Source organism: Lemur catta, chromosome 14, assembly GCF_020740605.2.
Source record: "Lemur catta isolate mLemCat1 chromosome 14, mLemCat1.pri, whole genome shotgun sequence".
NCBI classification, from domain to species: domain Eukaryota; kingdom Metazoa; phylum Chordata; class Mammalia; order Primates; family Lemuridae; genus Lemur; species Lemur catta.
In genome coordinates, this window is record NC_059141.1 from 47,530,956 (window position 1) to 47,558,151 (window position 27,196).

A 27,196-nucleotide genomic window follows, 5' to 3' on the forward strand; every position below is an offset into this window, starting at 1 on the left:
CATCAGCTGCTAGGATGATATAAACAAACTGCTCGCATTAAAGTGCAAGTGCTTACACACGTTTCATAGAAGGGGGTTATCTAATAGTACAACAAAATTTCTGAGCAACCATACTGAGGTGCAGGTCAAGTTATGTTCTCCAACGTTATCCTATTAGGAAACGATGGTTCATAATGCAAGCACTTTGGGGAAATGCTCCTTAGTGTCTGACTCCGCAAGCCAAGCTGACGCTCTGAGCACAGGCAGCGGCTGCTCCACCAGCCCTGCGAGCACTGCCCACCTCACTGCCCACGTGCTTCTGCACACGTGCTGACCAAACACGCCAATTTGCGTCACGTGACACAGCTGGCAGGCCCCCTCCTCTCCTCAGTGACAACCCAAAGATGCCTGTTTATTTTCCCTTCTTTAGAGAAAGCTAGCCTCAATCGCTGAAAGAGAACACGAATTATCTTTACTGGGTTTCGCGTCGAAGCTTCTCTGTCCCTGTGAGAGGAGTCTTACGGCGCTCCTTTCTCCCTACTGATCGGGCGTTTTCCTGGGCAGCTCATCTGCGCGGCCTGGGGCTTTCCGGGCCGCCGGCGCCGCGGTGTGCGTCACTGTCAGCCGCCGTGTCCGCGGGCTGCTCCGGGCTCCCTTAGGGCCTGCGGCCTCGATGTCCTTACCCCGGTGTGCCCTGTTGTGGGCTCGGCTCTCGGCGGGGCGCCAGGCTGGCCACCTGGCAGCCGTCTGCTCTGCCCTTCGTCCCCACTTTGGGCCCTTTCCTGGGGCTCTGGGGCGCGTTCCTGCCGTCGCCGCTGCCTCCTCCTCTGCCTCCGGTGGCTCCAAAGCCCCGAATACGTCCTTGTTCGTGCCCCTGACTGTGAAACCTCAGGGCCCCAGCGCCGACGGCGACGTCGGGGCCGAGCTGACCCGGCCTCTGGACAAGAGTGAGTGGGAACTGGCGAGGGCGGCGGGGGCGGCGCCTGCCGGACGGAGCCGGGCGGGTGGGAAGCTGCATCTCCTTGCCCGAGCCACCCAGGTCTCCTCGAGCGTTGTCATCCTGCGTGTCAGTGTCTGCCTCCCTCGCTGGTTTGCGAGCCGGCAACGCTTGAGACTGTCTGATTCATCCTTGACGTCTTGTGTCTGAAGTGGCCTTTTCCCTTTCGCTGTGCTGCTCTCTGAATGTTTTAAACACTCTTGTGTGGGGACGACTTGAGTTTGAGGCGTTAGGTGGGCCGACCGCTTGTTCTCCGGTTCTTCTTTGTTCCTCCCCCGTCCCCAGAACTGTTGCCTGTGAGAAGGGGCGAGAGGATGAGGCAGTGAAAAGCCAGCAGGGGGCTTCTTTCAGGATTATGTGTCATTGACCCGGCGCCAACGGAAACCAAACACTGTTAAGCTGTATGGCGGTTGCCAAGAGGAACCAGACTCAGATCCAGACCTCCTCTTTTCAAGAAACCTAATGGTCTCGTGGGGAGGAAGGACATATGGATAATCAGCTGTAATACAAGGTAGAACATGACAAGACAGAAGAAGGTAGGGTGTCCCAGCCAAAGGTGGTAGGTACCCTACTCATCCCGGGCTCCAGAGAGAAAGGGAAAGTGTAGCACCATTGAGTGGCAGTGGGTTTTGTTCTGCAAAACTAACTTTGGGTAGGTATGACAGAGAGGCATGTGAATGTTATCAAGGTGGGTTTCGGATTATATGGCTGTACTCTAGTTTCTGGGCGATTAGGGGATGAGGGAGTGTGCTCTGACCAAGTAGTGGAAGTCTGGGAGGTTGAGGGAATGCCATCCACGAAGTCTCCAGGCAGTTCACCTGAACAAGCAACACTGGTGCCTACTGTAACTGTAAAATATAGTCCACAACATGCTGTGGGTCAGATCTAGTTTTTCAGAGCAAAAGTACAGTACTTTCACTCAAAATGTGATAGAACCCACAGTATATGTTACTGTTTGACTTGTTCTTCGAAGTCAGGGCTAAGCAAGGCCTTTCACTTTACTTGGGGTGGGGGATTGTCTTAGTTCCTTTTCTGCTGCTATAACAATACCTGAGACTGGGTAATTTATAAACAATAGAAGTTTATTTGGCTCACAGTTCTGGAAACTGGGAAGTCTAATATTGAGGAACAGCATCTGGTGAGAGTCTTTGGGCTGCATCATCCCATGGCGGAAGACGGAAGGCAAATGAGCCTTGGAGACAGAGAGAGAAAGGGACCTGGTGTTTCCTCTTATTGGGAGCCCACTCCCAAGATAATGGCATTAATCCATTCATGCCAGCAGAGTCCTTATGTCCTAAAGGTCTTAAAGGCCCCATCTCTCAACATTGTTAAAATGGCATTTAAATTTCAACATGAGTTTTGGAGGGGACAATCAAACCATAGCAGGGATTGTATTGTTGTAATAATTTTAGTAATGTAATTATTTTATATTATTTATATTTTTAAATTGTAAAACACAAAATTTGCTGACTTAATCGTTTTTAAGTGTACATTTCAGTAGTGTTAAGTATAGTCACATTGTGATATAGATCAGAACTTTTTCATCTTGCAAAATTGAACCTCAGTTAAACAGCTATTTACTCAATTAAACAATTTCCCATTTATTTTATATTGTGTGAAGGCATAGGTAATTTGTGAGACAATTTGCCTATTTGTTGTATTCAAATATTGATAAAATTCTTATTCTTATTTTGTGCAACTATTTGAATTTACCTGAAAATGTAAATGTCTTTGATGTTCCCAGTATGAAGACAGAATGAAGACATAGGATTGTCAGTACCAGATGTGCTGGGTTATTTTTTCATCTCCTTTGGCTGGGATTGGTCCAGATGTTGAATTTACTAGAATAATTTTTCAGCATTGCAAGAGGAACTGCAGAGGATGGTGAATTACTATACTCTTATATAGCTACATGGTTAAGGTATCAGATCTCCACATAGATTGAGATGAGGAGCTCTCACTTCTCAATTTCTTTTGCCTGCTGCTTGCTGGAAAAGATGATGTACTTCAAGGCTCTGCCCTATGTCACCTTGCCTCCTTATTCTGTACACTTTAGAGTGTGTGTCATTCTCTACCTCTCCACTAAATTCAATATTCTTCTAAGATTTTTGTCTCTACCTACACCTCTCTCATTCACCCTGGGCTTAACACATCTAGCTGCCTACCAGGTGTCTCTTGGATTTCTTACACCTCACCTTAGCATGTCTAAGACAACTTATCTTTCTCTCAAACTGTTCCTTCTCCAGGTCCTCTGGTCAGATACCTGGTAGTCTTTGTTTTTCCCACCCTTCACCTCCTACATATAATAATCTGAAGTCCAGTTGACAAGTCTTGTTGATTCTACCTTATACATATTGAATTCATTTATTTCCCTCCTTCTCCACTGCAACTGACTTAGCCTAAATTACCAACTTTGTCTTTTGACTGGACTGTTGACATAGCCCTTCACATGTCTCCTGTACACCTTTGATCTCTCCATTTCATTTTCTACCTGCAGTCAGAATGTTCTCTTAAAAAGATCTTAATTATATTGCTCCCCTGCAAGAAATGATTTAATGTTTTCTATTGTCTTTAGTTTAAAAGGGTCTCTAAGCCTTAACATGGCCTGAAAGGCCCTGCCTGTTCTAGCATGGGTACCTCTTTAGCTTCATTGCCTGCCACTGTCCATGCTTCAGTTATATGGATGAAATGTGTGCTTCTGCTCCAGGCCTTTTACACATGCTGCTCCTTCTGCCTGGATTACCCCTGTAGTGCCGTCAGTTTTTAAAATTTTATTTTATTTTTATTTATTTTCTTTGAGGCAAGGTCTTGCTATGTTGCCTAGGCTGGTCTTGAACTCCTGGGCTCAAGTGATCTTCCCACCTCAGCCTCCTGTGTAGCTGGGATTACAGATGTGTACCACTGTGCCCAGCTCTTAAGTTTTATTTTTAATTGACAAATAATAATTGTATATATTTAATGGGGTACAATGTGATGTTTTGACATACGCTTACATTGTGAAATGATTGAATCAAACTAATAAATTCGTCAGTTCACCTACTTTTTTGTGTGCGTGATGAAAACATTTAAAATCTATTCACAGTTTTGAAATATACAATGCATTTTTTTTTTTTTTTTTTTTTGAGACAGGGTCTTGCTCTGTTGCCCTGGCTAGAATGCAGTGGTGTCATCATAGCTCACTGCAACTTCAAATTCCTGGGCTCAAGCGATCCTCCTGCCTCAGCCTTCGGAGTAGTTGGGACTACAGGTGTGAGCCACCACCTGGCCACAGTGCATTATTATTTATCACAGTCATTCTGTGCTATAAATCTCTAAAGCTTATTTCTTCATTCTAACTGAAACTTTGTACCCTTTCATCAACATCTCCCCTTTCCTCTTCCACCTGTCTCCCCCAATCCCTGGTAACCACCATTCTACTGTCTACTTCTATGAGTTTGACCTTTTTAGATTCCACATATTAGTGATATCATGTGCTATTTGTCTTTCTGTGCCTGGCTTATTTCATGTAGCATAATGTCCTCCAGGTTCATCCATGTTGTTGCAAATGGCAGAATTTCTTTCTTTTTAAAGGCAGAGTAGTATCCCATTGTGTATATTTATCACATTTTCTTTATCCATTCATCTGATGATGGACACCTAGGTTGCTTCCATATCTTAGCTATTGTGAATAATGCTGCAGTGAGCATGGGAATGCAGTTATCTCTTCTGCATGTTGATTTCGGTTTCTTCAGTAATATACCCAGAAGTGGGATTGCTGGATTATCATGGCTGTATTAATTTACATTCCCACCAACAGTGCACCCTTGCTAACATTTGTTTTCTTTTGATTATAGCCATTCTAACAGGTGTGAGGTGATATCTCATTGTGCTTTAAATTTGTATTTCCCTGATGATTAGTGGTGATGAGCATCTTTTCATGTACCTGTTGGCCATTATTTTGTCTTCTTTTGATAAATGTCTGTTTAGGTCCTTTGCCCATTTTTTGATCGGGTTATTTGTTTTCTTGCTATTAAGTTTGAGTTCCTTATACATTTTGGATATTAGTCCTTTATCAGATGTATGGTCTACACATATTTTCTCCCAGTCTATGTGTGTCCGTTCAGTTTCACTTTTAATCTAGCTGATTCTTCTCGATTTCTTTAAAGTAACTTAAGTACTTCTTTCTGACCGGTAAAGTAGATTAAGTTTCCAAGCTTCCTTAGCATCCTCTATTTCTCCTGCTTAACACTCATCACACTTGTAAGTGTTGATCAGTGATTGTATTCATACACCAGGTTCCATATTGGCTTCAGGAGGTCATGGCCACAAGGAAGGGTCTGTTCACTGCTCTGTCTCCAGTTGGACACATTTATTCAGTTCTCCAGCAAATATTTACTGGATGTCTTATGTACTAAGCGCTGTCTAGGCATGCAGTAGGTGCTCAGTGTGTGTTTATGTGTGTGTATCTCTATATATATTCTAGTTGATTGTAACTCATTTAGCTACATGGATATAGATTGAAAACAGCTAGAAAAATGATGCATATCTGTGAGAGTCATACAGCATTTAAGTGACTGGCCTAATTTGCAATTTACTTACCCTTTCTTTATTCTTAATTGGTAAAATGAGAATAATATTTTCTCCTCCTACATCTCTGGATTGTGAAAATCATTATTGGGTAACATGTTTGGCAAAGCACTTTGAAAATTGTAAAGGGATGAACAAATGTAAACTATTATCATTTGTACTAAACATTTGCTGTTTGGGAAATGGAATGAAAAGTTGCTAGGTTGTCACCCTAAAGTAGAACCTGTGATGTGTGGAAACTGGGAAAATTATTCTTCTAGGGGCCCAGATAATCTGCTCCACCTATATAAAAAGTTGATGTGAAGATTTAGCAAAGTAATGTATATTATTTATGTTGTTATACAAACAGAATTTTTTTCTGAGCCTCTCTTTCCTTGGGCTGTTAATAGCTGGTGTAAAATTCCTTGGACATATTTCTACTCATAGTCAGCTGGCTTCAAAGCAGTGTTTTTAAACCTTTTGCTTTTTTTGATTTGTTTCCTAAGCATTGTTATGAATTTTGAAGTGTTCTAGCAGTGAAGTACAGCTACCTGTGATGGCAGAGTGGCCTTCTACTTTCTGGGAAACCTGACTAATCTGGGAGCTTTGGGCATCTCAGGTAGAGCAGTGAAGGAGACATTCAGATCAGCCAGGTTGGCTCTTGGCCGTCCACAGGTGACAGATGCACTTCCAGAGCATGATCTCATTCTGATTTTTGAATATTAGGAACAATGAAACAGATAAAGCTTAATTTTTATGAAAAACAAAGCTATGTTTCCATATACTTATGTAGTAGATTAAAAAATTTTTTCAGCACTGTTTCCATTGTGTTCATATTTTGAAGTTATTTTTTAAAAATTGATAATGGGTTTTGGAAAATCCTTTTGGATAAAATAAATTGGGGTTTTTTTTGTTTGTTTTTGAGACAAGGGTGTTTGTTGCTCTGTTGCCCTGGCTGGAATGTAGTGGTTCATTCATAGCTCACTCCAGCCTTGAACTACTGGACTCAAGTGGTCCTCTCACCTCAGCCTCCAGAGTAGCTGGGACTACGGGTGTGCACCACCATGCCAGGCTAATTTTTAAATTTTGTTGTAGAGATGGGGTCTCACTATGTTGCCTAAGCTAGCTTCAAGCCATCCTCCCACTTCGGCCTCCTAAAGTGCTGGGATTACAGCATGAGCCATCGCTCCTGGCCATATAAAGTATTGATACAGAGAATTCTCTCTTTTTTTGTGGGCAATACTAAATTTTTAAAATACCTCTGTTAAGATATAATTTACATACTTTTCAAAAAGTTCACCCTTGGATTGCTTGAGGTTAGGAGTTCGAGACCATCCTGAACAAGAGCAAGACCTCATCCCTACTAAAAATAGAAAAATTAGCCGGGCGTTGTGGTGCACGCCTATAGTCCCAGCTGCTTAGGAGGCTGAGGCAGGAGGATCACTTGAGCCCAGGAGTTTGAGGTTGCTGTGAGCTAGGCTGACACCACGACATTCTAGCCCAAGCAACAGAGTGAACCTCTGTCTCAAAACAAGTCAAAAAGCTTACCCTTTAATGTATATAATTCAATGGGTTTTAGTATTACTATATTTGCAAGGTTGTACAGTCATCAGTATAACTTCATTTTAGAACATTTTCATCACTTCAAAAAGAATGGTATCTATTAGCAGTCACTCTCATTTCCCCAGTCCCCAATCTCCTCCTCCTAGCCCCAGGCAACCACTGAGAAACCTCACTCTTTTTTTTTTTTTTTTGGAGACAAGGTCTCACTTTGTTGCCCTGGCTAGAGTGCAGTGGCGTCATCATAGCTCACTGCAACCTCAGACTCCTGGGCTCAAGTGATCCTCCTGCTCCAGCCTCCCTAGTAGGTGAGACTACAGGCGTATGCCACCATGCCTGGCTAATTTTTCTGTTTTTTTAGGGATGGGGTCTTGCCCTTGCTCAGGCTAGTCTCTAACTCCTGACCTCAAGCAATCCTCCTGTCTTGGCCTTCCAAACAGCTAGGATTATAGGCATAAGCCACCATGCCTAGCCAAAACCTCACATTTTTAGAGCATTTAAATTTTGTAAAGTAGTATGATTCTTACATAACACTGAGTGTTAGTTACAGAAAATAGGTCAATTCTAAATAAATGTGATCTGTCTTTAGTTTGTGTTGAGTTTATAGTTCAGCAGAATTTTCTCAAGCAAAAAAATTGCATGTACTTTTTTCCAATCTGTTACTTGTTACTGATTTTTCCACTATTTATGCAAAGAAACTATTGCCCCCACTAGGTACGAAGTAACAGAGACCCAAAGATAATCAGGATAGCTGCCTGTGATCCAACATATATATATACTGTGTTTGTGTGTGTGTATCTCATATATAGTTGTAGGCAAATCTACTTGCTAAACCAGCAACTTTGAAATTCCCTCATTCTACAAAACAAAGTTTTGTTAGTGGGATGCTTTGTTCAGGCTTGATTTCTTCAGTGACTGTTGTGTGTGTTGTGGCTACATGAAGATGTGGTTGGTACATTTGTGGGAGGTAAAAATACAAGCCACTTGGCCTTTCTCTGTTTCATGGGCAAAGTCTGCATCCTCAATTTTGGCCTATCTTCCCAGAAATGCATAGTGTGTGGCTGGGTCAGGAAAATGTTTATCTCTAAAGAACAGTGCTGTAGTATTTTAACATGTACAACCTTTGTACTTAATATAATCTCAGCTTGATGAATTTAAAATATTTTCACCTATAAAATTATCCATTCATAATGGCTTGTTGCCTCAGCAGGCATCTAATTCAACCTCCGTCCCATAGCACAGACATTTCTCTTGTCACCCTTAAAATACCGTTATCTAACCCTCACATGAGTACTTCCATTCACAAGGAGCTCTCACTTTTCACTATTCTAATTGTTAAGAAGTTCTTACCTACATTGCACTGAAATCTGCTTCCCTCACCTTCCATTGGCTTTAGTTATGCCATCTAGAGCAAAACTAGTGTAATGTGTCCTCCCTAAAATCATCATTTAGTCACTTGCACAATGCATGATGATGTGGTCCTTGCTGTATTGGTTGTCTTTCTGAGTAGTTTGGTGAAGGCTTGAGGCTGTCTCTGATTCCCTAGTGTCTTGCTCAGTCATCTGCAGTGCAACAAGGTGTTGTATTATTTGACTTTATCATTTTTCTGAACACTTGTTACATATCAGCCTATAAAGAGGAATCAAGCCAAACCTTCGAGTTCTTGCAACACTCATTAGACTGTTGGCTTTAGTGTTATGACTTCAAGTTTCTTTTGCTTTTTGGGCATTTCTGTATTTAAGGTAGGAAACAAATGTTAAATTTTGATGTCTCTCTTCTAGATGAAGTAAAGAAGATCTTAGACAAATTTTACAAGAGGAAAGAAATTCAGAAACTGGGTGCTGATTATGGACTCGATGGTAAGGCCAATAGCATCTTTATAGAGAGATTACTTCTTCGAGTACAGTTTGTCAGGATTGTGTGAGACCTCATGTGGCCTGGAAATAAGAACATAGTTGTGGTCTGGAGACATGTCCCTGACTTTTGCTTCTGCCTGGGCAGGAGACTGGCAGGACTCACCTGGTGAGGCAGACTGTACCCAGAGGAGCTGCATGCTCAGCCTTCGTGCATGTCGTGCTAGTATTTCAGTTTTAGTCCAGATCATAATAAACTAGCTTTACTACAAAAAAAAAAAAAAAAGACACTTGTAGGAGTTTGGTGTGGTGTGTGTGTACTTTTTAAAATGAAAAACTAAGCTTTATGTATTTGGATTTTGTGTTTTCTGCAGCTCGTCTCTTCCACCAAGCTTTCATAAGCTTCAGAAATTATATTATGCAGTCTCATTCCCTGGATGTGGACATTCACATTGTTTTGAATGATATTTGCTTCAGTGCAGGCAAGTGTTTTTAGAATTTTTTAAATCCTGTTGAACATGCTTTCTATTTCTTCCCATACTTCATATTTATTTCTCAAACAGGGCTTTCTGTTTTAGAATAGGTCCTGTAAACAATCTCTGTAAGTAATTCAGTGCTTTGCTGGGAGGCCGTGTGGGTCATTTGCTTTATGTTGGGTCCCTTAGCTAGTAATTAAATCACCCATATGTCTTAGATTGGAGGACGACTGGAGCCTTGATCTGTTCTCATGAGCTCTCTACTGTGTGTTAATACAGGCCACAGTGAAATGAGCTCTCCCACAAGATGGAGTTAGTACATAGCAGATTCCATCTGCTGCTGCCACTGGCCTCTTTCTCCTTCATATCAGAATAGAGTTCTTACTATAAAAGAAAATGTAAGAACATATCATTTCATTTCCATAAACATTTGCGCTTAGGTTTTAATTTTTAAATGTATTTAACTGTTGGACCTTGGCCCTGTGTCAGGCCCTGAGGGAGAACCTGGGTACAAAACAGAGCGGGACATGGCCCCACTCTTCTCTCAGAGCCACTAAGATGTGGAGGATTCTTGCTGAGGAACCAACTCACTTTCATGTTTTGTCTCTCTATGATCTTTAAAGTTTAAAAAACGTTTGCACCTTCAACTCTCTTCATGTAACCTCAGGCCTTCTCACTAATGTATATTTCTAGGTTCTTCATTTTTAATTTAACTTTTACCAGTGCTAATCTTTGCCTGTTTGCAAAGATTAGAAGGAGTATAATATGGTGGTTGGCAGCTAATTTTCTGTTTTCCTGGGAATATAAGTGAAATTAAAAGGAAAAAGTAAGACAAAGCAGGATCTCAGAAAAGGATACAGGGTCTCCTGCTCTAGGACTTTTCTTTTATCCAGGCATTGCCCCTCTAGCTTAGCTCACTATGAAAAGAGGTTTCACCAAATTGAGTTATGGATAACATGTAGATTGTACATGTTAATGTACTGTTGTATTTTCCAGCTCATGTGGATGATTTATTTCCATTCTTCTTGAGACATGCCAAACAAATATTTCCTGTGTTGGAATGTAAGGATGATCTACGTAAAATCAGTGACTTAAGAATACCACCTAACTGGTTAGTTTCATCATTTGTGGATTTGAAATCTCCAGTTTCTAATTTTGGGTGATTAATGATCATTATTTCTTTATTGTATTCTAGGTAATAAATTATAAGGAGTCTGGATTATGTTGTTTTCCCTTAAAAAAAAAAGTAGGCAGTTAATTCTGTCAGACAATTAACTAGTGTCTCCCCTTGACACCAAAAGCTTGGTTTTAGGTTTTATTAAAACCTAAAGTAGCCCTTATGAGTGTTGTCGTTCCATCTAAGGTATGGCCTTTCTGGTGTCTTAGCTGAATGTCTGGGCATTAATGACTTCTTTCCACCATGGCTGGAACTGCAATATCTCCTTGCACTTTGAAACCTCTTTGAGACTTTCTGCTTAAACCTTTGGTAAGCTGTTCTTTTGTAGGCCCTGCTCATTATTCTCTTGCACACGTTTAGTCCAGCCCTTGATCAAGAACTCAAAGGGAACCCCCATACAGACTTCAGGACTCCCCCTCCCTGTACTTTCTTCTCTTCCACACTCTGTCCTTCACATTCCAGCTGCTTTCAGCAGCTCTGAATTTGATCTCTGCTGCTTGCTTCAGTGGGACTATTGTACTCCGCTTGGGTGTGACCTCCCTGTGCCCTCCTGGGGTACAGCAGGGCTTATCTCAAGTGTTCCCTTTTTTCAGGGGTTGCAGTCCTGCACTACTGTCTGTGTGTCCAGCCCTTCAACAGTTCCTGCATGTATTTTGTCTGTTTTTGTACTTGTTTGTGGTGGTAGGGCAAGTCCAGTGCGTGTTATTATGGCCAGAAGCAGAAGACTCAGTTATATTTGTGTACACTGCAATTCAGAGGCCTGGGAATATTTGCTTTTAGGGTCATGTGTTCAGAGCTGTGGTAATGATGTAAATATATCTGTGGAACTGATAGCAATTTAAACTTACTGTTAGTAACTCCGGAGAAAAAGATTTGTACAATGGTAAAAATATCTAAGACATTAATTTGCATTTGGGTTTTTCTGTCCTTTAGTTAGTAAATGCTATGCTTGGAAGTCAGTCATTATTTTAATGTGGATATAAAACCCATTGTTTCATTTAGTTTTCCAAAGACTGTCTTGTGAATGCTAAGAGGGTGTTCATTTGGAATTTTTTTCAATGGATATCTTTACCAGGATGGATTTCAAGGTTAGTTGGATTAAGTTGTTTACTTACTCGTGTTTTAGGTACCCAGAAGCCAGAGCCATACAGCGGAAGATAATATTCCATTCGGGTCCTACAAACAGTGGAAAGACTTATCATGCAATCCAGAAATACTTGTCAGCAAAATCCGGGGTGTACTGTGGCCCTTTAAAATTACTGGCACATGAGATCTTCGAAAAGAGTAATGCTGCTGTCAGTATATTACCAGATAATTGTTCATTTTTTCTTGTTAATTTTGTTTTTTGGGGATGGAGTGATGAAGGTGGGGTTGGGAAAAAGACATGTAGTTATTTACTGTTAACAAAAAATTACCATATTTCATTGTATCTAAGAAGCTATCAAGTGTAAGATATACCATTACTTTATGTACAATTAAGAAAGAGAAAGAGGCCAGGCGCGGTGGCTCACGCCTGTAATCCTAGCACTCTGGGAGGCCGAGGTGGGTGGATTGCTCGAAACCAGCCTGAGCAAGAGCGAGACCCCATCTCTACTAAAAAAAAATAGAAAGAAATTATATGGCCAACTAAAAATCTATATAGAAAAAATTAGCTGGGCATGGTGGCGCATGCCTGTAGTCCCAGCTACTCGGGAGGCTGAGGCAGTAGGATCCCTTAAGCCAAGGAGTCTGAGGTTGCCGTGAGCTAGGCTGATGCCACGGCACTCACTCTAGCCTGGGCAACAAAGTGAGACTCTGTCTCAAAAAAAAAAAAAAAAAGAAAGAAAGAAAGAGAAAGATACTGCCAACTGAATTCTGACACCAATTCATGCCATCAATTCTTAAGATGCATCCTGATTTCAGAGATACTCAAATGTGAAAAAATGTATACAGTAGAATGAATGAAATACAATATTACAGAATATTTCACATATGTAGAGAAATGCGGAGAATAACATACAAATAACCTTGAACCCCCTCCCAACTCCATCAGATCCTAACATTTTGTCATGCTTGCTTCACTTAGTTTTTTAAGGAATAAAATATTGTTGATAGAGTTGGAATTCCCTCTGAACTCCTCCTTTGCCTCCTCAGAGTTGACCACTACTCTGTTATGATGTTTAATTTACCTTTTTTTAGATTAGACCTCTGATGCTATCAGCTAGAACTAATGATAAAGACTGAAGCCACCTTTTCAAAACTGAAGGGACTGAAACTCTGTGGTCTGAGGCATCATTTCACTAAATGGGCCACATTTTGGTTCATTGTTTTATTATGACATTATAATGTGAGATTAACCAGTTTTGGTAGGTAATTTGTATTCTCTATTTTTTTCTGAATAATTTGAGTAATTTGCAAACAATGCCTCTTTATCCATAAATACTTGAGAATGTATTTCCTCAGAGTAGACTTTACATAGCCATGGGATATTTAATATTGATAGGATACTGTTATTTAATACACAGTCCATTTTCAAATTTTGTCCATTGTCCAACTACATACCACCCCTCCAGGATTCTGTCCAGGGTCTCACACTGTATTTAGTTGTCATGTCTCTAGTTTCCATTAATCTTCGACATCCTCAATCTTCCTTTGTCTTTCATAACTTGTACATTTCGGAAGACTACAGGTCAGCTGTGTTGTAAACTGTTGCTCATTTTGGAGGTGTCTGATGTTCCCTCATTATTAGATTCAGGCCATAGGGTGACAAACCATCCCAGTTTGGCCTGGACTTTCCCAGATTAGCACCAAGAATCCTTTGTTCTGGGGATCCCCTTAGTCCTGGACAAACTGGGATGGTTGATCACCCTAATATATCATAGCATTGATGTTGGTCCTTCATAGGGAATTATATTGGGAGGTCTTGACAGTTTTAAATTTTATTTATGATGTTCTTGAATATAGAAACAATTCATATTCATTTTAATAAAGTCAGAAAGTACAGAAATGTACAAAGTTAAAACGTGAAACTGCTGCAGTTTCTCATGTGTTTGTTACCTGAGGATTTAGCTGATTTGAGCTGTATAAAAGAATGGCTCTTCTTTTGCTTTTTATAAAAAAGGGGAAAAAATCATTGGGAATATTTTGTTTCAACTGTTAAATAAATCTGATGATAAAGGAGAAAATACTCTATTAAACATCTAAAACTTCTTTTTGCCATTGTTTTCAAGATAGAATTAATTCTGGGGTTTTTTTTTTTTTTTCCATTATTCTAGGGTGTGCCCTGTGACTTGGTAACAGGTGAAGAGCGTGTGACAGTTGAGCCAGATGGGAAACAGGCTGGCCATGTTGCTTGTACTGTTGAGATGTGCAGTGTTACAACTCCTTGTATGTATACACCATTTTAAAAATTATGATTTGGTATTTTTAATTTTAAAATACAGTTGAACATATGAATTTTTTTTGAAAGAGAGACTTCCTCCGTCTCCCTGGGTATAGTGCAGTGGTGTCATCATAGCTCACTGCAACCTCAAACTCCTGGGCTCAAGTGATGCTCCTGCCTCAGCCTCCCAAGTAGCTGGGACTACAGGGTCATGCTATCATTCCTGGCTAATTTTTTCTATTTTTGATAGAGATAGGGTCTCTGTCTTGTTCAGGCTGGCCTTGAACTCCTGACTCGTAGAGTGTTAGGATTACAGGCATGAGCCACCCTGCCCGGCCAAAATATGTTTTTTAATCGTGAAAAAAAATTTTATTTAAATCTAGAGAAAAAAGAGAATAGTACAACAAACAGCCAGTTGCTAGCACTAACAAATGCCAAGCATTCTTTTGTGCCAAACTTCTGAATGTTCTTTTCCTTTTTCACTTAAAAGAGCTAAACTGTTCATAAGTATGGGAAGTTTCCTTTGTACCATTCCCCAGTTTAATTCTGCTCCTCTCTTTTGATGTAAGCGATATCAAGTATTTGGTGTGTAGCTTTCCTGTCTGTTTTTATATCACTGATATATGTTACCTATCAGTACTGCAAATTGTCATGTTTTAAAACATTTATGTGATTATATTGTATTACTGTTCTCCAACTTGCTTTTTTACTCTACACAAGTGTTTAGATCTAGTTTTGTTGAGATAGCTATATATATATCTGAAGTATATTCATTTAAAGTGTTGTGTAGTATTCCACTTTATAACTAAAATTATTCATTCCCTGATTAAAGGATATTTTGGTTATTTAAAATTTTTCTCTGTTATATACAGGGCCATAATGAACTTCTATTTAAATAGTTTTGAAAACATTTTAAATGAAAATTAACTTTTTCCTTATTATATAAGCAATTATATCTTCATTATAGAAAATATAAAAATACAAGCAAAGAGAAGAAAACAAACGTACATAATCTCCCAATCCTACCTATACAGAATCAACAAGTGCTAATTAACTCTATGGTGTATATTTTCCAGACTTTGTCTATATTTGTGTTCATATTGTATATGAATATGGTTATCTGTACATTATATGTGTATATATTAAACAAATGGGGACTATATATTATTTACTATTTGGTAGCTTTTATCATTTTAATAATCAGCTTTCTAAGTGGATAGATTTTTTTTTAAATCAATGTATTATAAAGGTGTAATACATTATAAAAATTCAAACAGCACAAAAGTTTATAAATCAGGCTGGGTGTGGTGGTTCAGGCCAGTAATCCCAGCACTTGGGAGGCTGAGACAGGAGGATCGCTTGAGCCCGGGAGTTTGAGGTTGCTATGAGTTGTGATGACCCCACTACACTCTAGCCCAGATGACAAAAGAAGACCCTATCTCAAAAAGAAAAAGTTTATAAATCAAAATTTCTCCTTCTGCTCTGTGTTTCTAGTCTTATTTGTATATATCCAGATGCAATAAGTAATTCTTTTTTTTTTTTTTTGAGACAGAGTCTCACTTTGTTGCCCGGGCTAGAGTGAGTGCCGTGGCATCAGCCTAGCTCACAGCAGCCTCAAACTCCTGGGCTTAAGCGATCCTACTGTCTCAGCCTCCTGAGTAGCTGGGACTACAGGCATGCACCACCATGCCTGGCTAATTTTTTCTATGTATATTTTTAGTTGTCCAGATAATTTTTATTTCTATTTTTAGTACAGACAGGGTCTCGCTCAGGCTGGTCTTGAACTCCTGATCTCGAGCGATCCACCCGCCTCGGCCTCCCAGAGGGCTAGGATTATAGGCGTGAGCCACCGCGCCCAGCCTAGATGCAATAAGTAATTCTTAATCTGATGGTTTTTCGGAATAAAATTAGTTTTCTTTAGTTTCTTAAATGTTATTGTAAGTATATTAAATTTTTTTTCTCAATTCTGTGGTATTTTGGGAAGAAAATAAAAATATAGTATATTTTATATATACTTACAGAGAATGAAACAATATATTTGGAAGCATTTTGACATTAGAAATAAAATGAGGCAATAATTTTCACCATAGAGATGGGTTTAAAACACCTAAGAATGAGCATTGCTGGGGCCCAAGAAATTACACCTTCCACTTCACTTTCTGCTCCTGAGAGCAGTCTGGTTTCCTGTTGTAGAGATGCTTCATTAATATATCTACTCCTTGTTCTTGAAGCATAGATACTTTCTTTCTTCTTTGACTACTGTATAGATGTGATAGTTCTTATTAGGCAGATTCTCCAGGCTGTCTCTGAGACTGCGGAAAATAGACAAATGGAACTGCTTAATTTGAGAGGCAGTGCAGGAAAGTGGTTAAGAGTATGGACTTTGGAGATAGGTGGCCTGGGTTTGTGCAAGGCTATACACTTACTAACTGTATAACCTTGAACAACTGACTTCTCTGGGCCTCAGTTGACTCTTCTGTCAAATGGAGATAATGGTAATACTTAACCTCATAGGTTTGCTGTGAGGATTAAATGAGATACAGTCATAAAACACTTCAGAATAAGCCTGCCAGAAAAGAAGTACCCAGTAAGTGATGATGATGGTGATGAAAGCTTGAATTTAGGTGTTGTAATTTGTTTGTCATACTATTCAAGTAGATTGTATTGCTCATGATAAATTTTTTGTTTTAAGATGAAGTGGCCGTAATTGATGAAATTCAGATGATTAGAGATCCAGCCAGAGGATGGGCCTGGACCAGAGCACTTCTAGGTTGGTGATGCTAATGTTATAAGAACTGTGCTTCGTGGTAATTTACACTAGATGCATTCTTGTTTACTTGACATTGCCAAATAGTCAGATCTCTTTTTGACACAAATTAATCAAAAAATTCAGCTAAGTGTGAGTTTTTAATTTCTAAATATTATTTTAATAATGGGAAATCTTGGCTGGGCATGGTGGCTCACACCTATAATCCCAGCACTTTGGGAGACTGAGGCAGGAGAATCACTTGAGTCTTGGAGTTCAAGACTGGGCTGGGCAATACAGCGAGACCCTGTCTTTATAAAAAATTTAAAAAGTAGCTGGGCATGGTGGTGCACACCTGTAGTCCCAGCTACTTGGGAGGCTGAGGCAGAAGGATCACTTGAGCCCCAGAAGTTTGAGGTTGTAGTGAGCTATGATGGTGCCACTGCACTCTAGACAGAGCAAGATGCTGTCTCTTAAAAAAAGGGGGGGGAGAAATCCATTTTTTCTGTTATAAAATTAGCATAACCATGCAATTAAAGTTAAAATGCTCAAACCTCACCATATTTGCACAACTATTTATATTTTGCCATGTTTCCTGCCAGTTGTTTTTCTTGTGCATGTGGTGTTTTGAGAACATTTAATTGTATGTGTTGCTTTTTTTAGTTCTGTTATTTCATAGACATTTTTTCTTACCACATATTAATGTAATTGCATATTCTCCATTGAAGAGCAGTACTGTTATTTGTTCCATAGAGTTGAACATTTTTTTCTCTGTTATTTATTAATATAATATTGCAGTAAAAGTCTTTGTGGCCCCATAGCTTTTTATTTTTTATTTTTTGTTATTTCTTTAGGATAGACTCTTGGAAGTGGAGTTCTTGAGGTTCGTGGACATGAATGAACATATCTACTATTTGATATTGGAGTGCATTTTTGATCAGCATGTTTTAGGGCAAGGATTTTCAAATTTAAAAACAAGTAGCTGAACTCTTTATTCAAACAAAGAGTATCCATTGAAACCCATTATGTAGAATAGGTGAAAGTGGATCTGCTCAGGGATAAGGAGCTTGGAGTTTCTTCTGCCTCCAGCCCTCAGCCTCACAGATGGCTCAGTGATTCCAGGGAGCCTAATTTGAAAAACACTAGTATAGGACCTGTGTCAGTACTGAGCATGAAAATGCCAGAATTCTAGTCTTGGCTGGCTTCACTGTATAAATAGACTTGGAACCTTGGCCAAAGCAATTAAAAGCCTTGAGATTTGTAAAAATGGGGCTAATATTTGCCCACTAGAAGGTGGTGGTAGTTTTAAAGTTTGCATCAAAGAGATAATATTTATGAAAATGCTTGGCAAAATTGTAAAGCAACAGGTAAGCAAATGTAATGTATTTTTGCTATGTGAAGTGGTATATATTTAATTAATAAATCTTTAAAATTAAAAAAAAAAAATCTCAATTTTGCATTTACAGGACTCTGTGCTGAAGAAGTTCATTTGTGTGGAGAATCTGCTGCTATTGACCTGGTTACTGAGCTTATGTACACAACTGGGGAGGAAGTGGAGGTACTAGATTAGATCATATGCTTCATCCTTAAGATGGCGTATCAGCCCAGGGTACCTAGGCATTGGTGTCATAGGCACTAGATAGTGCCCAACTCAGAACTTAACTAAAAAAAGCAAGCTCCCTTTTCTTGTGATTGCCTAGATCATATATGTTTGGTTGAACCTCATGATCTGAAGTCTGTCAGAGTGGCCTTCACACCCTAAGCCTTCCAAGAATACAGGAGATTCTTCATCTTCTCTCAACAAAATCTTTTGGGGCTTGAGCAGATCTCTTTAGAAATAAATAAATCAGGACTTTTGGAAGTTGGAGACCCAGCAATAGTTTGTGGTTTTCAAAGTTTTTTATGTCAGTTATTGGAGCCTTTGGTATACACCTAATTCCTGGACACAGTTTGTATCCCTTTTTCAAATTCCCCTAGAGTAGGAAGTAATTGGTTTCCTACTTTTCTTTTTCTTTGCCAGAGTTCTATAATAAAATGAAGAAGTATTTTTAAATTGGCCCATTATTTTAGTTTTGTGCTCAGCTGTCAGGGAAAGATAGTGGAATGTGATGGAAGATTCTGGATTGCAGTCTACGCTTTCTGTTATTAGCTTTGCACTCTTAGGCATATCACAGAAGGCTAGAACTGGGGAAAACCTCACACCTACTCTTTTATTGGGCTCTATTTTACTCTTTCCTAAAAGGAAATAACAGTTAATAACCCTTCTAAACTTACCACCTTGCCATGGAAATAAAGTATATGTGAAAGTGCTTTGAAAATCTCTGAAGCACCGTATTTTATCTTATTTAGAAATGCCAATGAGAACTGATGACAACACTTATAATATCAAAATAAATGTTTTTCTGGGTTTTCTTTTGAAAAACGTTGGTACTTAACTAGTTTTAAGTTACTCTTGACTGCATTGCAAGCTTTTCACTTAATAGTCTCAAGAAATGGAGTTGGATGTGTTATAATCCTTGACCATTTCATGTCTTTATTGTAGGTTCGAAGCTATGAGCGGCTTACCCCCATTTCTGTGCTGGATCATGCACTAGAATCTTTAGATAACCTTCGGCCTGGGGACTGCATTGTCTGTTTTAGCAAGAATGATATTTATTCTGTGAGTCGACAGATTGAAATTCGGGGATTGGAATCAGCTGTAATATATGGCAGTCTCCCACCTGGTAATTATTGGCTTTCATTGTGGCAGGAAATGAAATCTCTTCTTTTTGCAGGTTATGTTAGGATATGAATAGAAAACACATGAAAAGATACTAAATTCAGCAGCTTGATGTATTAGAATCAGTTATAGGTCATATAAAGTAAATATATTTCTAGTTCATCTTAGTGGGAATAAAAGTATTTTAATTATTATAGTTCTTGTTATTTGCTGCTATTATTAGACTACATTTTAAATGTTGAGTTTATGATTTTCTTACAGAAGTGTCATTAAACTATGGAAGTGGTAATATTCTTCAAGTTGTAGTCGTGAAATCTGTTAGTAAGTGTCCTCAGGAATGATAGGCTAGTGTGGTGTGGGATTGTGATCTATATGAGGGGTACTGAAAGGAGGAGGGGAAATAAAGGGGAAGTGAAATTTTTGAGGATTTAAAGAAAAAGTTTGAAACAGTAAAAGTTTTATCATTAAAAATGGGAAAAGCAGGAGGTAAGGGATTCCAAGATGTACTTAGTGTAATGTGGTAAGAGACAAAGAACACTGATTTAACATAAAATGTTTTTATTTTAGGGACCAAACTTGCTCAAGCCAGAAAGTTTAATGATCCCGATGATCCATGCAAAATCCTGGTTGCAACAGATGCAATTGGCATGGGACTTAATTTGTAAGTAATTTGTTTTTAATAAGCAAGGATATTCTGTAGGTTAGATGGCAATTTTTTGTTTTCCAGTTTTCTAATTGGCTTTAACGACCAAACTTTGATTTAGGAGAATAGATGTTATAGTACAGATTTGAGATTTACCTTGCAAACACCTATTGAGGGAATGAAAAGAAGATATTATGTAGTACTAGGAGTTTAGAGTGCTGTCCCCCACTGCTGCTACCCTGTCATATCACCTCACTTTATTCTCAGTCTCAGTCAACAGACAGGTGTCCGAGTGCCTATTTTGCATGTGGAGCTACCCATTACCTCTGGTGATAACAATGTTAAGCCTATTCCATTCCTGTCTGAATATGTAAAAAAAAAAATCAAAAATTAAAAATAAGGTTAAGCCTAAATATTCCTCTTTAAGTAATTAAGGCAACTATACCTCTATGAATCAAAGAACTATTAAAAGCTGTTTTTAATGGCACCCAACTTCTAAAAGCAGTATAGGAACACTTGATTTGGGTTATTTGTAAAAAAGTCATTTTCTGTAGCTTTACTGGAGTATAATTTATATGCCATATAATTCACCCATTGTAAGTATGTAGTTTGATGATTTCTAGTAAATATACACAATTATTAAAAAATATTATTTGAGGGGAAGAAAAAGAATTGCCAGCAGACCTCTTTTCCTTATTTTTTAAATGGCAAGCAAGATTGCAAGTGGGCCTGAATAGAATTGCAGTGAGCATTTCTGAGATGACCCAAGTGATGGAGGGTTTTTCAGGCAATCTTTGGATCACTTTTATTTCTATTTCAGGAGCATAAGGAGAATTATTTTTTACTCCCTTATAAAGCCCAGTATCAATGAAAAGGGAGAGAGAGAAATAGAACCAATCACCACCTCTCAAGCCCTGCAGATTGCTGGCAGAGCGGGTAGATACAGCACACAATTTAAAGAAGGAGAGGTTACAACAATGAATCGTGAAGACCTCGGTTTATTGAAGGAAATTTTGAATAGGCCTGTGGATCCTATAAGGGTAAGGTGTAACATATTAATTACTACTTTTCTGTGGAGAACAGTCATCCTTCCATCATTCACTATCCAGACTCTTGTCTCAGACACCTGGAAATAGAAATAAGCAAAAGAAAATTTTGTGCCATGGAAACCACATTAAGAAAGCCCTACTTTAATTGCTTTGGAGAGGCAGAGACCCCTTGCTTGGAGAATGGTGTGCAAGTGAAAGACCCAGATTGAACAAGTTTAGTTAACCTGATTTTCCTTTAGTTCTTCCCAGATCTAGCAGCAGGTGGGCACATAGAGCCATGTCAGTGGACTGAAAAATTACCAGAAGCTTGAATATAGAAGAAACCCTTGAGTGTTTTTTCCATATTCTTAGTGTACAGCACTAAGCAATATGACTTCAAGCCAGTGAGGACAAGGTTAAATTTTGGTTATATAGTTAATGAGTCAGAAGTATACATATTTTAAAGTATCTTTGAAAAAAATAGTTAAAATTAAAAGTTGCCTGGAAAATTCACTTACATGGCTCATCTCATTTGTCAGTGACTCTAGGTAAAAGGGAATGTGTATGTGAGATGATGAAAGGAAAAGTTCATAGGTTCGTGGAGGAAAGCTGTGGTTGAAATTATTTCCGTAACATTTGTTAAAAGTAAGGTTAGGTGTAATCCCAGCACTTGCAGGAGGATCACTTGAGGCCAGGAGCTGGAGACCAGCTTGGGCAACATAGCGAGGCCCCGGTCTCTACAAAAAAAATATGAAAAATTAGCCAGGTGTGGTGGCACATGCCTGTCATCCCAGCTTCTCAGAAGGCTGAAGTGGGAGGATTGCTTGAGCTCAGGAGTTCGAGGCTGCAGTGAGTTATGATGCCACTGCACTCCAGCCTGGGCAACAGAATAAGACCCTGCCTTTTAAAAATAAATAAAAAGAGTACAGTTAGGTTCATGGGTGACTCCCAGTGCAATTGATAGTGACATACCCCCATTTCCCTTCAGTGTGCCTCATTTCTTGTACTCATACTCTTCTTCCTTTCCTCTTTGTCTTTTCCATTTACTTTCTTTTTTTCATGTTTCATTCCTTATACTGAACTGTGAGCATTTCTTAACACTGTGGTGTACAGTTAAAGAGATAACTGACTTCCAGTTTAAAATTTTTCTTACGTACTTATTTTGTATGTCAGTTTTCTTGCTCTGGTTAAAGTGACTGGGGGTTTTTTGGTTCATTTTTATTCAGCAGGAAGAATCGAGACTTGGAAAATGGTTTTATCCTAGAAAGCATTTGTGATACTCCATTAGATTATCCTAGGTTTTAGAAATATGACTAAAATGTAAACAAACGTCTACTCAGTGACCATAATCTGTCATTTTTACTAAATCATCTCATCAGCTTTTCTATTAATAGTTGGTAATAAATGGTAAAATGATGGGATTTTCTATTTTACTCAAATTCTTGGCATTTAACTCATTTGATGAGAGCTTAGCCTGAATGTAGGACTTTCTCTTGAAATAACTTAAGAAAATTTGTACTTTTTATAAAGCAAATCAGCTTATGGTTGTTTTTTTCTTTTATTTTTACTAAAAGGCAGCTGGTCTTCATCCAACAGCTGAGCAAATTGAAATGTTTGCCTACCATCTCCCTGATACGACACTGTCTAACCTCATTGTAAGTGGAAACTCCGTTTTCAATCTTTTCTAAAAATATCAATATGTCAGTTACTGGTTAACCTCATGGGCATGAATGGATAGTCTACTTTTGTGAAGTTGCTATTTATGAAATTTATCTTGTAAGTAAAAACTTTTTCAAAATCTTCTGGAACTTTTGTACTGAGGAATTTTCTCTTTTGAGTATTTCAGATTGGGAAGGATATGGGGGAAATGTTAGCTTCAGGAAGCAGTGAGTAAAGCAGGCCTCCCTGGAAGTCTGTCATAGATTAAAGAGATCATCTTTTGTAGACTTGAGTGCTTTATTCATGCCCAGTTAGGCAGTCCAGTAATTTCATGTATCTTTTTTTCCCAGGATATTTTTGTAGATTTTTCACAAGTTGATGGGCAGTATTTTGTCTGCAATATGGATGATTTTAAATTTTCTGCAGAGTTGATCCAGCATATTCCATTAAGTCTACGCGTGAGGTATGTTTTCTGCACAGCCCCTATCAACAAGAAGCAGCCTTTTGTTTGCTCTTCGTTGTTACAGGTAAGCCTTTACGTTTAAGGTATTTTGAGTTGTTTCAGGTCAGTGCATTTTCCCTCACTTGGTATTTTGTTGTTCAAAATAAAACAATTGAGAAAATGCCCTGTAATCTGAGAGACTTTATAAAAACTTATATATAAAGTGAATTTCTTTTTGTTACAGGTAATTTTGGGGGGTGGGGAGAACACTTATCTTTGGGGTTATATGGTAGCCTCTGAAGAAACTAAAACAAAAAAAATAAAATTGTTAGAGGGGGCTTTTCCTGATATACACTTTTTCCTTTTTAGTGTTGGGTAATATTAAAGTTGGGAAGGAGAGGGATTAGGGGTTCGTAGTAGCAATAGTATTTAGTTTTCTTAACGGTAAGGCACTGAGCCAGGGGTGTCTGTCTTGGAAAGGGTCCAGACCCTTTTCTCTTAACCCATTTGGGTAGAGATGCAAATCTCTGACTTTGGAGAAGCACAGGATTCTGGGGAGGCCAGGAAGGGCAGTGGAAACTGAACTTCCTGACCCCATTGGCTGTTCTCTCACACCTCTGGGCCTTTGCACACCCTATGCTTCTGCTTGGTATGCCCTCCCCACCCCACTAAACCCAAAGCCCTCCTCTTCTCTGAATCTTGTTGTGACTCATTGAGGTTCATTGCCATCTCCTCTAAAAGCGTTAGCATTCTGCATACTAGCTCTATTCTAACCAAATCTGTTTCTAAGTTTATTTTAAAAATCATTTTTAAATTACATAAATAATCGATAAATACATTCTCTTTGTACAAAATTAAAACATTATGGATAGGTTAAATTTGGCTACCTCCCCTAATCTCAGTCTTCTGAAATAACTACTTTGCAGACGTTTTTCCACTGCATTTTCCTACATACATGTACATGTAGAAATACTAGTATTGTTGTGCAGGTGTGTTTTCTGCAACTTGCCCTTTTCTTTTTCTCTTAACAGTATGTCTTAGAGGTCTTCCATGTCTAGGTGTTTACCTAGAAAATATGTTTCTTAGATCTGGCATTTGTGAAAGACTTAGCTAGCTAAGGGTGAAATTTATGAACAGAATCTTAGACCACTGTTTAAGCTCCTGAGTTTAGCTCGATCCCGTAGCCTTGGCCTCATTCACACCATCCTTCAAGCAGCTGTTCTAATGAAGCAGAAGCTGTATACTAAGGAATAGGGAGTCTCTGGAATAGTGCAGGTCATTATTTGCTTCTGTTTTCTATTAAAAGATTAGAATGTGAAATCTAGAAGTTTTTTTTTTTCCTTGATCTCCTTCATTACTGAACTATAAAAGAGCTCAATTCCATCCATAGCTTCTTTTTTTTTTTTTTTTTTTTGAGACAGAGTCTTGCTCTGTCACCCTGGGTAGAGTACAGTGGCATCATCAGTAGCTCACTGCAACCTCAAACTTTGGGGCTCAAGCAATCCTCCTGCCTCAGCCTCCCAAGTAGCTGGGACTACAGGTCCCAGCTAATTGTTTTTTATTTTGGTTTTTTTTTTTTTTTTGTATTTTTAGTAGAGACAGAGTCTTGCCTTGTGCAGGCTGCTCTTGAACTCCTGAGCTCAAGCAATCCTCCTGCCTTGGCCTTCCAGACTGCTAGGATTACAGGCGTGAGCCACCATGTCTGGCCCATCCATAACTTCTGATGCCCCTTAGGACTGCGGTTTTGAAATTGTGCTCACAGAGCTCCTTTAGGGCTGGCTGCTGGGTGGACGGGCATCTCCCTGTCCTCTGTCGGCAGCTCCTTACTTAGCTTTTGTACATAGTGGACTTCCACTAGTTGTTTGTGGCCAAAAATAATAAAGCCACTAGCTTTTATAAGAGAACTTGAGAACTCATACTTGGCATGTCCTGCTTAGCAGGTTAATATGGTGACATACCCTTCATGGGTGTCTTACTTGGTATTTATTAAACTTAGCAGAATGCACCAGACTGAATTTTATAAAAATCATGGTATTATTTAACCATAGTTGGTCTAAATAATTAGACCAATTGACCTTGCTTAGATTAAGCATTTAAAGATAATTTTCCCTAATTAGGACATGAACAATTTGAAATCACCATGTTCTTGAAGCTAAAGATTTTATTTAAACTCTTACAAGAGGAGTCTTCTGTTGCAGTTGTAATTTCTATCTTCTGTAGTACAGGTGATGTATAATAACACGTAGCGTTGTCTAGGGTGCAGTGTGGTTTTCAAAGCACATTCCCCAAGGTGTCTCGTGGTTGAGGACGGGGGTATGCCATCTCACGCTCCGATGAGGAAGCTGAAGCACAGAGTGGTGATTGGCCAAAGCCACACTGCTAGTAGGAGGCAGGTTCCAGATTGGCTCATGACCAGGCTTGTACCAAGTCACCTCAAACGGTTTCTTTATAATAAGGGAGGACATTAACAGGATAGAGAAACTTAAGCTCATATTTGAGGTTATAGAACTATTACATACTGACTTAGGAATGGGAGTCTTCAGGTACTAACTGCCCATAGCTTAGAACATCAAATATTTGCAAGTAAGAGTTAAGAGACTTAGGCCCTGGAAAGTTAGTCCTTGAACAACTTCTGATGTACATATTATTGCCCTGGTTTTGTCAAAAAAGGAAAATCATTCTTTTTTTTTTTAAAAAAAGTATCTTTATAAAGTATTAAATGTTCTTAAAAATATAGAAAAGTATAAAGGAAAAAAGAAACCAGCTTATTGAAGCAACCACAGTTAATGTTCTTTTGTGCTTTCTTTTTCTTTTTAATCACAGACTTAAGGGAATTCTGATACTTTTTAACTCTTTTCTTTTTTTTTTCTCTCAGTTTGCCAGGCAGTATAGCAGGAATGAGCCCCTGACCTTTGCATGGTTACGCCGATACATCAAATGGCCTTTGCTGCCACCTAAGAATATTAAAGACCTCGTGGATCTTGAGGCAGTTCATGATGTCTTGGATCTTTACCTGTGGCTAAGGTACCCAAATTTTTCCTTCGTGTGCTCTTATTTTTCTGAGTAATAGGGCAAATCAAAGGCTTTATGAGTGGTTTTACTCAAAGGTTGGTCCTTGGCCAAAAGTGTTGGTGTCATCTGGGAACTTGTTAGAACTAGGAATATCAGGCCCATCTCAGACTTAATCAGATTCTGTGTTCTAACAAGATCCCCAGGTGATTCATTTGTACATTAACATTTAAGAATACCTGCTCTAGTCTAGTGATTCTCAAAGGAGGGGCATGTCCCCCTCAGGGAGTATGTCAGAATCAGTTGAGGTACAGTGCTGACCCACCCTCATAATGACATATTCCTCAGGTATATTTGGGCAGAAATAAAGTTTGAGCAAAGGCACTGGGCAGAGTTTGCAAGAGGAGAGAACATTTGGGATTAATCAGTGGCAAGATGTAGGTAAATGCCATCTCGATTAGTGCAGTGACTGTGATAAGAGCTGTTGCCATAATGTAATGTGTCCTTTTCCCAGCTACCGATTCATGGATATGTTTCCAGATGCCAGCCTTGTTCGACACCTCCAGAAAGAACTAGATGGCATTATTCAAGATGGTGTGCACAACATCACCAAATTGATCAAAATTTCTGAGACACATAAGCTGTTGAATTTGCAGAGCTTGTCAACAGGGAGCCAGTCACGATTGTCAGAAACTTTAAAGAGCCAAGCTAGAAGGACACGCAGCACCAAAAGAGAGAGTAAAGCCGTCGAGTCAGCCAGCTGCAGTGCAGGAGAGAGATCTCTTGCTTCCAGATTGGTGCAGCAAGGACTGCTCACCCCAGACATGCTCAAACAGCTGGAACAAGAGTGGTTGATACAACAAACTGAACAGGGCAAAGAAAGAACAGATTCTGGGACTTACTCAAAAGGGACAAGAAGGAGGAAGAAGGAACCTGATTCAGAGTAGTTTTTTGTTGTCTTTTTTTTTTTTAATTTTGCAAATAAAAAAATCTATTTTAAAT

At 39.1% G+C, this 27,196-nt stretch overlaps 1 protein-coding gene across 2 annotated transcripts; it reads left to right on the forward strand.

The window, feature by feature from the left end:
• Window positions 1-569: 569 nt before the first annotated feature.
• On the forward strand, window positions 570-27,196 carry SUPV3L1 (Suv3 like RNA helicase). 2 transcript variants are annotated; one of them, XM_045569314.1, is made up of 15 exons: window positions 570-926; window positions 8,863-8,940; window positions 9,309-9,416; window positions 10,407-10,521; window positions 11,714-11,882; window positions 13,842-13,953; window positions 16,641-16,718; window positions 18,161-18,252; window positions 19,237-19,417; window positions 19,981-20,074; window positions 20,877-21,096; window positions 22,659-22,739; window positions 23,094-23,270; window positions 26,061-26,209; window positions 26,709-27,196. In XM_045569314.1, the coding sequence occupies exons 1-15, from the start codon at window positions 653-655 to the stop codon at window positions 27,139-27,141; spliced, it is 2,361 nt and encodes a 786-aa protein (XP_045425270.1). In that variant the 5' UTR covers window positions 570-652; the 3' UTR covers window positions 27,142-27,196. The 2 variants fall into 2 exon arrangements, with proteins under 2 accessions (XP_045425270.1, XP_045425271.1); XM_045569315.1 differs by lacking the exon at window positions 570-926 and adding an exon at window positions 2,842-2,860.

Bases quoted from the DNA above. Each gene is read 5' to 3' on its own strand.
- SUPV3L1 (XM_045569314.1), top strand. From the start codon at position 653: ATGTCCTTACCCCGGTGTGCCCTGTTGTGGGCTCGGCTCTCGGCGGGG. The intron at 9,417-10,406 runs GCAAGTGTTTTT...TGTATTTTCCAG, and splicing joins TGATATTTGCTTCAGTGCAG to CTCATGTGGATGATTTATTT. The intron at 11,883-13,841 runs GTCAGTATATTA...CCATTATTCTAG, and splicing joins TCGAAAAGAGTAATGCTGCT to GGTGTGCCCTGTGACTTGGT.